The 13232-nt window shown below is 39.1% G+C and overlaps 1 protein-coding gene across 2 annotated transcripts in view; it reads left to right on the top strand.

Moving 5' to 3' along the window:
• The window catches only part of WDR59 (WD repeat domain 59), a 109752-nt gene that overhangs the window by 40302 nt on the left and 56218 nt on the right, over window positions 1–13232 (top strand). For both annotated transcript variants that reach the window (XM_049864941.1, XM_049864942.1), the window contains exons 9-12: window positions 3269–3346; window positions 6315–6471; window positions 9075–9154; window positions 10134–10266. In XM_049864941.1, the coding sequence (XP_049720898.1) occupies window positions 3269–3346; window positions 6315–6471; window positions 9075–9154; window positions 10134–10266 (448 nt within the window). The remainder of the gene's footprint in view (window positions 1–3268; window positions 3347–6314; window positions 6472–9074; window positions 9155–10133; window positions 10267–13232) is intronic.

Raw genomic sequence — 13232 nt, 5'->3', positions numbered from 1 at the left:
AGAAATTGCCTGTAGATGAGAAGATGAACCGTCTGTTTAATTCCTCATAATAGCCACCTATATCAGATTGGAACACAGTGAAGTCTTATTTGGGTGTAACGTATAACCCTTTCATAAGACATGCATTAATGATTGCCTTGAGAGTTGTTGTTAGTTTCAATCCAGTTGATTCTGACTCATGACAACCCCACGTGTACGGAGTAGAACGGCTCCGTAGGATTTTTAAGGTGGTGACCTTTTGGAAGTAACTGATCAGGCCTGTCTTCCAAGGTGCCTCTGGGTGAGTTCAAGCCACTAACCTTTCTGTTAGAGGTCAAGCGCTTAACCATTTGTGCTGCCCAGGACTCCTCCTACCTTATAAGAGTAAGAACATATTATAAGCAGTGAGAGCACTGTCAGATCGCCAGAGCCCTTTAATTTATCCTGTAAGTTGTATGTTACAGTTGTCACCAATTGGTAAGCATATTTAAACCTAAAAACAAAACCTTTCTTTTTAAGAAAAGGATTAATTCGTTAACAATTATTGTGCCCATCTTTGTCCATGAACATGAATATGCTCCTGTCCAACCAGAAAAGTAAACAATTGCTGAAATGCATTCATATTAATAACATCTTAATATCTTACATATGTATAATTACCTAGGGAAGGTGAACTTCTATTTGTTAGTTTTTCACATACTGCGAGCTTGATAACAGAGCAGCATTCATAAAGCACTGAGGTAATTAAAGATCTGGAGAATGCCAAGCATACCTAATTATTTCTAGTAGTCCTCCTTTTATAAATTAAAGGAGCAAATTATAATTTACTCTGTAGCCATCTGGAAAACTCAAAGTTAGTTTAGGTGGAAAAAAATCTTAACGATTTTATTATTTTTAACATGGGGCCTGGATTTGCAAAAAAAAAAAGAATTGTCGGAAGAAACAAAATACAAGCATAATCATTTAGGCCTAAAGATAAGAAATGATTATAGTCTTGATATAGAGTGAAAATTAACACAGCAGTAAGCAACAGTAATTATTTGGAATGATTAAAAAAAAAAAATCCATTGCCATAAAGTGAATTCCAACTCATAGCGACCCTATAGGACAGAGCAGAACTGTCCCATAGGGTTTCCAAGGAGCAGCTGGTAAATTCGAACTGCTGACATTTTGATTAGCAGCTGAGCTCTTCTTGTTTTTTTAAGAGCTTTAGTTTACGTAAATGACTCAAGAGCATTATGAAAACATAAAGGTCAATAGAATATTTTACTGGTATATGGAACCTTTACTCTCCAAGTATAGCATAATTTTTTTTACTGTTTTATGCCATTTTACTGTCAAGAACAGACTGTGTGCTCAGAAATCAATTTTCATTGAAACAGAAAGAAATGCCCAAATTTTCGTTTGGTTGGCTTTTTTTTTTTTTTTTTTTGTATACAGTCCATATAACATTTTGCAGAAAAGCCTTTTTCCATTTTATAAGAAAAGCCATCAACATTCAGCCCATTGTCAACATTTAATATTTTTCAGCTCCTCTCACACTGATTTGCAGATATAAACCAGGGCAAATGCAGTTCACTTCTCAGACTTAGAACTTATCGAAAATCTTTGAATTTGTCTTTTATTATCTTCTTTTATATTCTGTCATAATCAGACAATTTTATTATAAGACAAAATTGCTCTCTTTTTCTTCTTGGTAAGCAAGAAATATATTTATTATCTTGCATACATATCCCCTTACAATCATGGATAATCTTTTACATCTTAAAGTAGCAAAAATGAACATGTATCCATGATCAAAAGGTATTTGTGTATCTTTTCAATCTTTTAATTATTGGACAGTCAATAAAGTATCAAAATACGAGTCAAGGGTATGGATCTCTGCATGTGTGTAAATTCTGTTTGGTAACCTGATTTTAAAAAATATTCTTTATCTTATCTATAAATTGTCCAGGGTTGCTGTGTCATAGAATAACATGTATTAGCTTTAGTAGATAAGACCAAATAGCTTGTCTAAAGTGGTTGTACCAATGGTTGAGAGTTCCGGTTGCCCCATATTCTTTCCAACCCTTGGTATTGTAAGTTTTTTCCTCTCTTTTTTTTTAAAAAATCATCATACTATAAAATTGACTTTTGGGGGGTGAGGGTGTACAGTTTTATGAAATTTAACTCAGGTATTGTTTCATGTAACTACTACCACAATCAGGATACAGAACAGTTCTATCACCCCCTAGCCCTGACTTCTGGTAACCACTGATGTATCTGTTCTCTATCACTGTAGTTGTATCTTCTTGGAAATGTCATGTAAATGGAACCATATAGTATGTAACCTTTTGAGACTGGCTTCTTCACTCAGCATAATGCTTTTAAGATTTGCCCAAGTTGTTTTAAGAATCAATAGTTCATAGACATTCATAGACATTCCAACTCCTAGTGACCCTATAGGACAGAGTAGAACTGCCCTATAGGGTTTCCAAGGCTGGAAATCTTTATGGAAGCCCACTGCCACTTTTTTTTCCCGCGGTGCTGCTGGTGGGTTCAAACTGCTGACCTATGGGTTAGCAGCCAAGTGCTTAACCAGGAGTCGTCATAGCTCCTTGGGTAGCATTTCATTGTATGGCTACACCACAATTCATTATCTGTTCACCTTGAAGGACAATTGGACTACTTCTAGTTTTTGGTGATTGTGAATACAGCTGCTAAGACAGTCATGTATAGGTTTTTGTGTGAATAGAAGTTTACATTTTTCTAGGATACATACATTGGAGTGGGATTTTACTGGGTCATGTAGCATGTGTATGTTTAGCTTTTTTTTTTGTGCAACCATCACCACTATCTATTTCCAGAACTTTTTTTATCACCCCAAACATGTTGCTTTGTACCCATTGAGTAGTAACTCCCCATTCCTCTAAGCCCCTGGCAACCTTCAGTCCGTCTACCGTCTATATGAATTTGCCTGTTCTAGACATTTTTTTTAGACATTTTATCTAAGTGGGATCATTCAGTATTTGTCCTTAAGGGGTAATGAGTTTCTGTTTGGAGTGATGAATAACTTTTGGAATTAAAAAAAAAAAACTTTTGGAATTAGGTAGTGATAATAGTTGCACAACATGGTGAAGGTAATTAATGTCAATGAATTATACACTTAAAAATGGTTGAAATGGCAAATTTTTTGTTACTTATATTTCACCACAGTAAAAAATAAAAGGAATGTGTTTATAGGGTATGCTTATTTTAATAGTTTTTTTGTGGCGTTTATTTCAGAAATTATCCTGCTTTTTTGTTCTAGTTCTGGGATTACCGCCAGCCTCGGAAATACCTCAATATTCTCCCTTGCCAGGTGCCTGTCTGGAAGGCCAGATACACTGTGAGTGAGACACTCTACCTTTTCCTGGGAAACTTTATCTTGGTGTTATAGACACAAGGGTCCAAGGGACATTTTCTTTTGTTCTTTTTGTGAGGCAGTTTTCTCTTTCTGTCTTGGTTTAGAGTAGGGCAAAGGTGATAATAATAGCTTAAAGCTGTTATCTATTTAAAAATGTAACCTTGAAATGCTGCATAGGTATCCCTGTTAGAATTGCTAACCACAGCTAGACAGAAACTGGGAAGTGTAAGACGGTAGGGGAGCAGGGTGGGATGCAAGCAGAGGATTGAGAGGCTCCAGTGAGTGGATTCTGGTGGAAAGAGCTCTGACTTGAGATTCAGAAGACCTGGACTTTGGACTTGGCTCTGCCATTTAATATTTTTGTGACCTTGGGCAAGCCACGTAATATTTTTGAGCAGCAGTTTCCTCTTCTGTAGAATATGAATAATAATTTCTACTGTGCCTTTTTTTATTATTATGGTAAAATTCACATAACATCAAATTCACCATTTTAACCACTTTAGTGTGTACAGTTCAGTGGCATTTAGTACATTTACAATATGCCTTCCTTTTGAAATCATGTATACGAAAATGCTTTATAAACCATAAAATGCTACAAATATGGGGGGTAGACTCTTATCAACCTTCCAACAACTTTTCCATTGCCCCATTGATAGCTGCTGAGCACAGATAGTATATCTCCTTTAATGTTGATGTGAAAGTGAGCCCCAGCATGCATCAAGCTACTTTTATCCATGAGGCTGTCACCGGGGGCATCGTGGAGCAAAGAAAATAATTGGGGATTATGTTGTTTTTGCATCTGGGAGCACTTGCCAAGAAATCTGACCCTGTTCTTATAAATTGAAATACTTCTCTGGATTAATGTGTTTGCTTTAAAAAACAAACAGGAAAGTTCAGGAGTGCTGCCAGGTGGGGAAGTGAAGCTGATTGTGCTCTCAAGTGACTATGATTTATTCCTTAAAGAACTGAATCTAATTATAAACCAAAGAGCTCCCTAGCTCCCTAGCAAGTTGAGTGTTGATAAGTAAAACATGTTAGTCCCTGAAATGGTAAGATGTTCCTTTGTAGAGTTGTAGTATTTGGGGCAGTAGGAAGGTGATGTTCCACATGGATGGTATGCTTCTGGTGCATTTCACATGGCAAGAATTATGGTCGCTCTGTGGAGATTTTTCCCGGTCAAGCTTACATACTCATTCTGGGAAAGCACTTTCTTAACTCTTTTTTTTTTTTTTAATATAATTTTTATTGTGCTTTAAGCGAAAGTTTACAAATCAAGCCAGTCTCTCACACAAAAACCCATATATACCTTGCTACACACTCCCAATTACTCTCTCTCTAATGAGACAGCCTGCTGTCTCCCTCCACTCTCTCTTTTCGTGTCCATTTCGCCAGCTTCTAACCCCCTCCACCCTCTCATCTCCCCTCCAGGCAGGAGATGCCAACATAGTCTCAAGTGTCCACCTGATCCAAGAAGCTCACTCCTCACCAGCATCCCTCTCCAACCCATTGTCCAGTCCAATCCCTGTCTGGAGAGTTGGCTTTGGGAATGGTTCCTGTCCTGGGCCAACAGAAGGTCCGGGGGCATGACCACCGAGGTCCTTCTAGTCTCAGTCAAACCATTAATTCTGGTCTTATGAGAATTTGGGGTCTACATCCCACTGCTCTCCTGCTCCCTCAGAGGTTCTCTGTTGTTTTCCCTGTCAGGGCAGTCATGGGTTGTAGCTGGGCACCATCTAGTTCTTCTGGTCTCAGGCTGATGTAGTCTCTGGTTTATGTGGCCCTTTCTGTCTCTTGGGCTTATAATCGCCTTGTGTCCTTGGTGTTCTTCATTCTCCTTTGATCCAGGTGGGTTAAGACCAATTGATGCATCTTAGATAGCTGCTTGCTAGCATTTAAGACCTCAGACACCACTCTTCAAAATGGGATACAGAATTTTTTGTTAATAGGTTTTATTATGCCAATTGACTTAGATGTCCCCTAAAACCATGGTCCCCAGACCCCTGCCTCTGCTATGCTGGCCTTTGAAGCATTCAGTTTATTCAGGAAACTTCTTTGCTTTTGGTTTAGTCCAATTTTGCTGACCTCCCCTGTATTGTGTGCTGTCTTTCCCATCACCTAAAGTAGTTCTTATCTACTATCTAATTAGTGAATTGGAAACCCTGGTGGCATAGTGGTTAAGTGCTACAGCTGCTAACCAAAGGGTCAGCGGTTCGAATCCACCAGGCACTCCTTGGAAACTCTATGGGGCAGTTCTACTCTGTCCTATAGGGTCGCTATGAGTCGGAATCGACTCGACGGCACTGGGTTTGGTTTTTTTTTTTTTGGTTTAATTAGTGAATGCCCCTTCCCCCTCTCCGTGCCCTCCTCGTAACCACAAAAGAATGTTTTTTTCTCAGTTTAAACTGTTGCTCAAGTTCTTATAATAGTGGTCTTATACAATATTTGTCCTTTTGTAACCGACTGATTTCACTCAACATAATGCCTTCCAGGTTCCTCCATGTGATGAAATGTTTCACAGATTCCTCACTGTTCTTTATTGATGCGTAGTATTCCATTGTGTGAATATACCATAATTTATTTATCCATTCATCCGTTGATGGGCACCTCACTTTCTTAACTCTTGAGAGGGAATTTATGGAGAATAGCTAGAATGTGAAACAGTGTGTTCTAATTGAATATGGTCAGAGCCATTTGCATATTTTAGGCTGAAAAAAGTTCTCCAAGCGTTTGGCTTGGTCTTATTTTTTACTTGCTGTGGTCCCTTCCAAAAAAAAAAAGGAGAGAGAAGGGTAGATGTAATGGTCATTTTATAGCATTTGGAAAAATATTCCCTGGATAGGTTGGGGCCGTCCATCCTCTATTTTAGTTAGGAAAGAATTCCAACTTTGGTGACTCAAGACTCAGCAGCTTCTACATGGAATAATCACGTTTTCTCATTTCTTACCCTCAGCCTTTCAGCAATGGGTTAGTGACTGTGATGGTTCCCCAGCTGCGCAGAGAAAATAGTCTTCTCCTTTGGAATGTCTTTGACTTGAACTCCCCAGTCCATACCTTTGTGGGGCATGACGATGTGGTCCTGGAGTTCCAGTGGAGGAAACAGAAGGAAGGTGAGAGAGAGAAGACCTGATGCCAGTAGTGAAATTTTGAGGTTTTTTTTTTTTTTTCAATTACGAAGTGTATCTTGTATCTAGAAAATTGCTTGAAACATATACAGCTTAACAAGCAATTATAAAGTGAAAATCTGTATAACCACCGGCAAGGTCGAGAAAGAGAACATTGCTAGAATCCCAGAAGCTTCCTAATCACCATTCCCTTCTTCTCCTAGATGTAACACTATCCTAATGCTTATGACAGTAATTTCCTTTTTTTTGTCTTTATAGTTTTAGTGCCCATTCATGCATCCCTAAAAAACAGTTTCATTTTGCCTTTTTTTTGAACTTTTTATAAATATAACTATACCGCATTTGTTCTTGTGTTTTACTTCTCTCTTAACCTGATGTTGTTGCTCTAGTTGATTTTTATTGCCATATTTTCTCTGTCAGTTTTTACTGGACCACCTCAAGCTTTGATTTTCATTTTCACTGGGGGCGAAGGAGCTCCCAGAGAGCTAGGAAGGGAATCAGGGTGCTGTGGCCAAGGGACAGGGATGTTTCACGAAGGAAGGGGTAGTCATTGGTTTCAGTTCTTGCTGAAGGATTAAAACGCAGATTAAGAGAAAAACATTTAATTTAACAAATAGAAAGTTATATGATCACTAAGAAAGAAGCTCTGAAAGCAGATTGAGGACTCAAGCCAGATCATAAGGTAGCCTAAACAGAGACAGCAGTTTTGTGAATAAAGTTACCTTCAAAAGGCAAAGAATAGAATAGGCTGATTGACACAGGACTTGCTGCCTTCTTCATTTGAAGGCCAGGAGAAGAGACGAGGGTACTTGGTAAATGAGCGGAAATAGGATTGAAGGCATAGGGAGAGACATTGGCTTCAGAGAGGCATTAGGCATACCTATGTGTCGCTAGGGAAACCCTGGTGGCGTAGTGGTTAAGTGCTATGGCTGCTAACCAAAGGGTGGGCAGTTCGAATCTGCCAGATGCTCCTTGGAAAGTATGGGGCAGTTCTGCTCTGTGCTGTAGGGTCGCTATGAGTCGGAATCGACTCCACGGCACTGGGTTTTGGTTTTGGTATGGGCCGCCATGAATCAGAATCAACTCAACGGCAGTGGGTTGGGTTTCTTTTTTTGCTCTTCCTCAATGGCAGGGACATGAAAAGAGGCCAGGTACAGGGTCAAAAATTGTTGACGCTAGCATGAAGCTAGATGGTGGAACTGATAACAGACTGTGGTTCAGAATAGTTGCTGCTTTGTTGTTAGGAGTGCACAGGGATCCTGTGAAGCATTGCTAGTGCAGGCTTGACATGCTAACCAAAAAATTGGCAGTGTGAATCCACCAGTTGCTCCTTGGAAACCCTATGGGGCAGTTCTACTCTGTCCTGTGGGGTCGCTATGAGTCGGAATTGACTCCACGGCACACAACAACAACCTTTCTATGTCTATATCCAGAGAGACTGATTTACTTTAAGGGATTAACCCGTGCAGTTAATGGGGGCTGGCAAGTCCAAAATCTGTAGGTCAGGTGGCAGACTGGAGAGTTCTACAAGCTTGCATCCCAAGATCTGCAGGTCAGATGATGGAAAGAGTGCAGAGTGTAGAGAGAGAGGGAGCTCTGCCAAAATACCTATTTATAGTGTGGAGGCCGAGCACACCCTAAGGAAACTCCCTTTTCAACTGATTGATTATTTTACATTAGATTACACTTTATGTAACAGCAACTAGACTAGTGCTTGGACAAGCCACTGGGAACAGTAGCCTAGCCAAGTTGACACACAAAATTAACCATCACACCCTGTTACCTTGGACAAGACATTTTCTCAGTTGCCTTGGCTTCCCCATCCATAGAAGGAGAGAATTGGATGAAATGATTTCTAAATTCCTTGCTCTCTGAAGGTGGGCATGAAGGAGATTCTAGATATAACATAATTACCCTGAAATTACTCTATTCTTTCATAAAGCACTTCAAGCCTTTTCAGAATAATTTCTTTTTGACCAGACCTAATATGTGAAAATATACGTTAGTCAATTAAGAACGTTAGAGAGTGATTATTCAGTTTTTAAAAGAGATCTCTTTACCAAAAAATTATTTTAACTGTAGGATGCCATGATGCATTTAATACAGTTTATTTTTCAAAAAATCTATTTTTTCCCAGCTTCTCAAAAGCATGTAAAAGAGCATTTGTAGAGGTAAAAGCTTAGTGTGACATTAAACCCCATCATCACTCTTCACCTGCTAATTTGCCAGTTATTATTTCACTTCATTTAAGTTTCTGCTCAAATGTGACTTCCTCAGAGAGTCCTATCTAAAAATAGCTCCTGTCAGTCTCTGTCCTCTTATCCTGGGTTGTTTTTATAACACTGTCACTCTCTGCCATTATATCATATATTTATTTGTTTGTCTGTTTCTACCGTTAGAATATGAGTTCTATAAAGACAGAGACTCTTTTATTCATTCTGTAGTCCTGGTGCCTAAAATCGTGCCTGGCACATAGGAGATGTTCAATAAATATTTTTGAATGAATGAATCTCACACCATTACAGCCTATAGAAAATTTGATGTTGCATCCAGAAAAATTTGCAGGATTCTTATCTGGTGATTCCTAGGGTCAAAGGACTACCAACTGGTTACGTGGTCCCGCGATCAGACCTTGAGAATGTGGCGTGTGGATTCCCAGATGCAGAGGGTATGTATTCCATGCTTTCGTGAAGGAATGTAACTGGATACTGTAGAAACTTTAAGAAAATGAAAAAGAAGATTTGGTATTTGTGAATGTTAGAGGATACAGCAGGGACACTTAATACCTTTTGCTGACTGAGTGAGTTCTGTCTGTCATACTGAGGCTTTGAGGTCTTTAAGAGGCAGCTTCACCACTTTGAGAACAAAAAGCCTTTGAATGTTTTTTTCTCTTGCCCTGGTGAATGATAGTATGAGTAGCTTACTGCACAAATGGCCTGGGGGCTTCATTTCTTTCTCTTCTTCGAAACGGGGTAGGAGGCCTATTCTTGTACTCATAATGGTCAGAGCCCTCTATGTCCATCAACAACACCTCTTCTATAAGCCATTTCTAATATTTCCCCAAAAAGGTTATCTGTTTCATATATGAACCTCTTGTGGGCTGTTTTTGTGCCCCTGCTTTGCTCCGCCTCACCCAGGAGTTCTGGCTTTTCTTCATTCTGTTGCTAAATCCTGTGATGACAGAAACCATGTCTCACTTGTTATTGCTCCTTCTTCACCTCTCCAATGCTTTGCATACTGCTTTGCACAGAGCAGATAAAAATGCTGGGTAAAATTTGTAACACTGCTAAGTGTGAAGTCACTCTTAAGGATTTTTGGCCAAGTATCACTACCTTATTGCATTTTATATCTACTTTCTCCAGAAAGCACCATTTGCTCCAAGTATTGGAATTTAAAAGAATGTTTTCTGAGGCGTTATTAGCTATGAACATGATGAAAAGCTCCCAGGATAGAGTAATAGAGTATATTATCTTGTGTATTTAACCAGGAAGAGTTGGTAATGAATCACCTATTTTGTTGGTATCAGTTCTTGGCTGACACATCTCTTTCTTTTGTGCCTCCCATTTTGAAGTCAGAACCCTTTAACCAAACATGATGATTGTTTCCATTGATGCCCGTAGACCTAGATCTTCTGTCTTTTGTTTCAGCTTTGTGCAAATGACATACTAGATGGTGTTGATGAGTTTATAGAGAGCATTTCTCTTCTGCCGGAACCAGAGAAGACGCTTCACACTCAAGAAACAGATCACCAGCACAACTCAAGCCATGGGGAGGAAGAAGGTAAATTGTCTAATTGATGACAACTAGGTGAGGCGCTGTTTTACACATTTCATAGGTGGGACAGTGACTGAGGTACGATTAGAACCCTAGAATTTTAGTATAATTGGTTTGGAAGGAGTCATGGTAGAGGGGACAGGGGAGTGGGTATCAAACTCAAAGAGGAGATGCTTTGAATCACAAGGTGATTCAACATGGAGAAAGAATAATCTTGAGAAGTTTAAAGGACTACTATAAAGTCCTTAATGTGCATCCAAAGGACATATAAAACTCAAATAGAAGGAAAACTCATGCAATAAGGAGAATTTAGCAGAGAAATTTGTACTGGAAAGCCCTATTTATTTTTATCCTAACTTTGGGTGAAGGCTCTTTGTAAATTCCACAGTTACTAGAGATGTTTAAAATAAGTCTTGATAACTGGTAGGGCAAGCTTGCCCACCTGGAACTTCTTCAGGAGTTCTTTTGGATTTCTCCATAAATGTTTGAATCAACTTGTAGGTTCCATAAAGAATCTGGTTGGGATTTTGACTGGAGTTACACTGAATCCATTTTGAATTTAGGGAGCATATATCATCTTTACAATATTGAGACTTGAGCTCCATTAACCTGCCCTCTTCTCTCTCTGTTTATGTATTGATTAGCTCTCAGTTAAATTGTGGAGCAGTGGTTAAGAGTTTGGCTGCTAGCCAGAAAATCAGCAGTTCGAATCAACCAGTCGCACCTTGGAAACCCTATGGGGCAGTTCCATTCTATCCTGTAGGATCACTATGAGTTGGAATCAACTCAATGGCAACTGGTTTGATTTTTGGGTTTCAATTAAATTGTATAATTTTTTCCATAGAAATTTTTTCTTTCCAGTAATACTTCATTGTGTTTTCAGTGAAGATTTTACACAGCAGTTTAAGTTCCCATTCAACAATTTCTACACAGATTGTTCAGTGACATTAGTTACATTCTTCACAATGTGTGAACATTCTTATTATTTTTGTTCTGGTCATTCAGTTTCCATTAATCTAGTTTCTCTGCTCCATTACATTCTCATATTTGTTTTAAATTCATTATTGACTGGTCTCATATAGGTAATTCTTACCTTTTTTAAAATTTTTATTGTGCTTTAGATGAAGGTTTACGGAGCAAATTAGTTCTTCATTAAACAATACACATATTGTTTTGTGACGTTGGTTGCCAATCCTGAGATGTGTGAAAACTCTTCCCTTCTTAACCTTGGGTTCCCTGTTTCATTTGTCCAGCTTTCCTGTCCCCCTTCTGCCTTCTTGTCCTTGCCGCTAGGCTGGTGTGCCCAGTTAGTCTCAAGTTAAGCTATGGGTATTGTTTGTTTTATGGGCCTGTCCAATCTTTGGCTGAAGGGTGAACCTCTGGTGTGACTTCAGTACTGAGATAAAAGGGTGTCGGGGCCATATGCTTGGGGTTTCTTCAGTCTCTGTCAGACCAGTAAGCCTGGTCTTTTTTTGTGAGTCAGAATTTGTTCTGTATTTTTCTCCGGCTCTGTGCAGGACCCTCTATTGAGTTCCATGTCAGAGCAGTCAGTGATGTTAGCTGGGCACCGTCTAGTTGTGCTGGACTCAGTCTGGTGGAGGCAGTGGTAGTTGTGGTCCATTAGTCCTTTGGACTAACCTTTCCCTTGTATCTTTTGTTTTCTTCATTCTCCCTTGCTCCAGATGGGGTGGGACCAGTGGAGTATCTTAGATGGCCAATGACAAGATTTTAAGACCCCAGACACTACTCATCAAAGTAGGATGTAGAACATTTTCTAAACTGTTATGCCAATTGAGCTAGATATCTCCTGAAATCATGGTTCCCAGACCTTAGCCCAGTAATTGCATCTCTTGGGGAGTTTGGATGTGTCTATGAAGCTTCCATGACCTTGCCTTGATCAGGATGTGCTGACTTCCCAGTATTGTGTACAGTTTTATCTTTCATCAAAGTTACCATTTATCTGTTGTCTAGTTAGTATTTTTCCCTCCCCACCCCTCCCCTCCCTCGTAACCATCAAAGATGGTTTGTTATTGTGTGTAAATGAGGTTTTACAGTAGTGGTCTCATATAGTACTTGTCCTTTTGTGATTGACTTATTTTACTCAGCATGATGCCCTCCAGATTCATCCATTTTGTGAGATGCTTCAAAGATTCATCATTGTTCTCTGTTGTTGTGTAGCATGCCATTGTGTGTAGGTACCATAGTTTGTTTAGCCATTCATATGTTGTTGGCCACTTAGGATGTTTCCGTCTTTTTGCTACTGTGAACAGTGCTGCAGTGAACATGGGTGTGCATATGTCTATTCTTGCGACGGCTCTTACTTCTCTAGGATATATTCCTAGTAGTGGAATTGCTGGATTGTATGGTAGGTATTTCCATTTCTATCTTTTTAAGGAAGTGTCATATCATTTTCCAAAATGATTATACCATTTTATATTCCCACCAGCAGTCCTTAAGAGTTCAGTCTCCCTGCAGCCTCTCCAACATTTGTAATTTTCTGTTTTTTTGTTTCATACCAGTAATGTTGGGGTGAGATGGTATCTCATTGAAGTTTTGATTTGCATTTCTCTAATGGCTAGTGATCATGTGTCTGTAAACTGCTTGAATGTCTTCTTGGGTGAAGTGTCTGTTCATATCCATTGCCCATTTTATGACTGGATTATTTGTCTTTTTGTTGTAGAGGTGTTAGATTTTCCTGTAGATTTTAGAGATTAGACCTTTGTCAGATTTGTCATAGCCAAAAATTTTTTCCCAGTCTGTAGGTTCTCTTTTTATTCTTTTGTTGAAGTCTTTTGATGAGCATAAGCATTTAAATTTTAGAAGATCCCAGTTATATAGCTTATCTTCTGAAGTTTGTGTATTGTTAGTTATGGTTTGTATCCTATTTATGCCATGTATGAGGGTCTCTAGCATTGGCCGTATTTTTTCTCCTATGATCTTTATAGTTTTTGGTTTTATATTTAGGTCTTTGA

The sequence above is a fragment of the Elephas maximus genome, chromosome 21, assembly GCF_024166365.1.
Source record: "Elephas maximus indicus isolate mEleMax1 chromosome 21, mEleMax1 primary haplotype, whole genome shotgun sequence".
Taxonomy (NCBI): domain Eukaryota; kingdom Metazoa; phylum Chordata; class Mammalia; order Proboscidea; family Elephantidae; genus Elephas; species Elephas maximus.
This window is presented reverse-complemented; position numbering and strand designations above follow the sequence as displayed.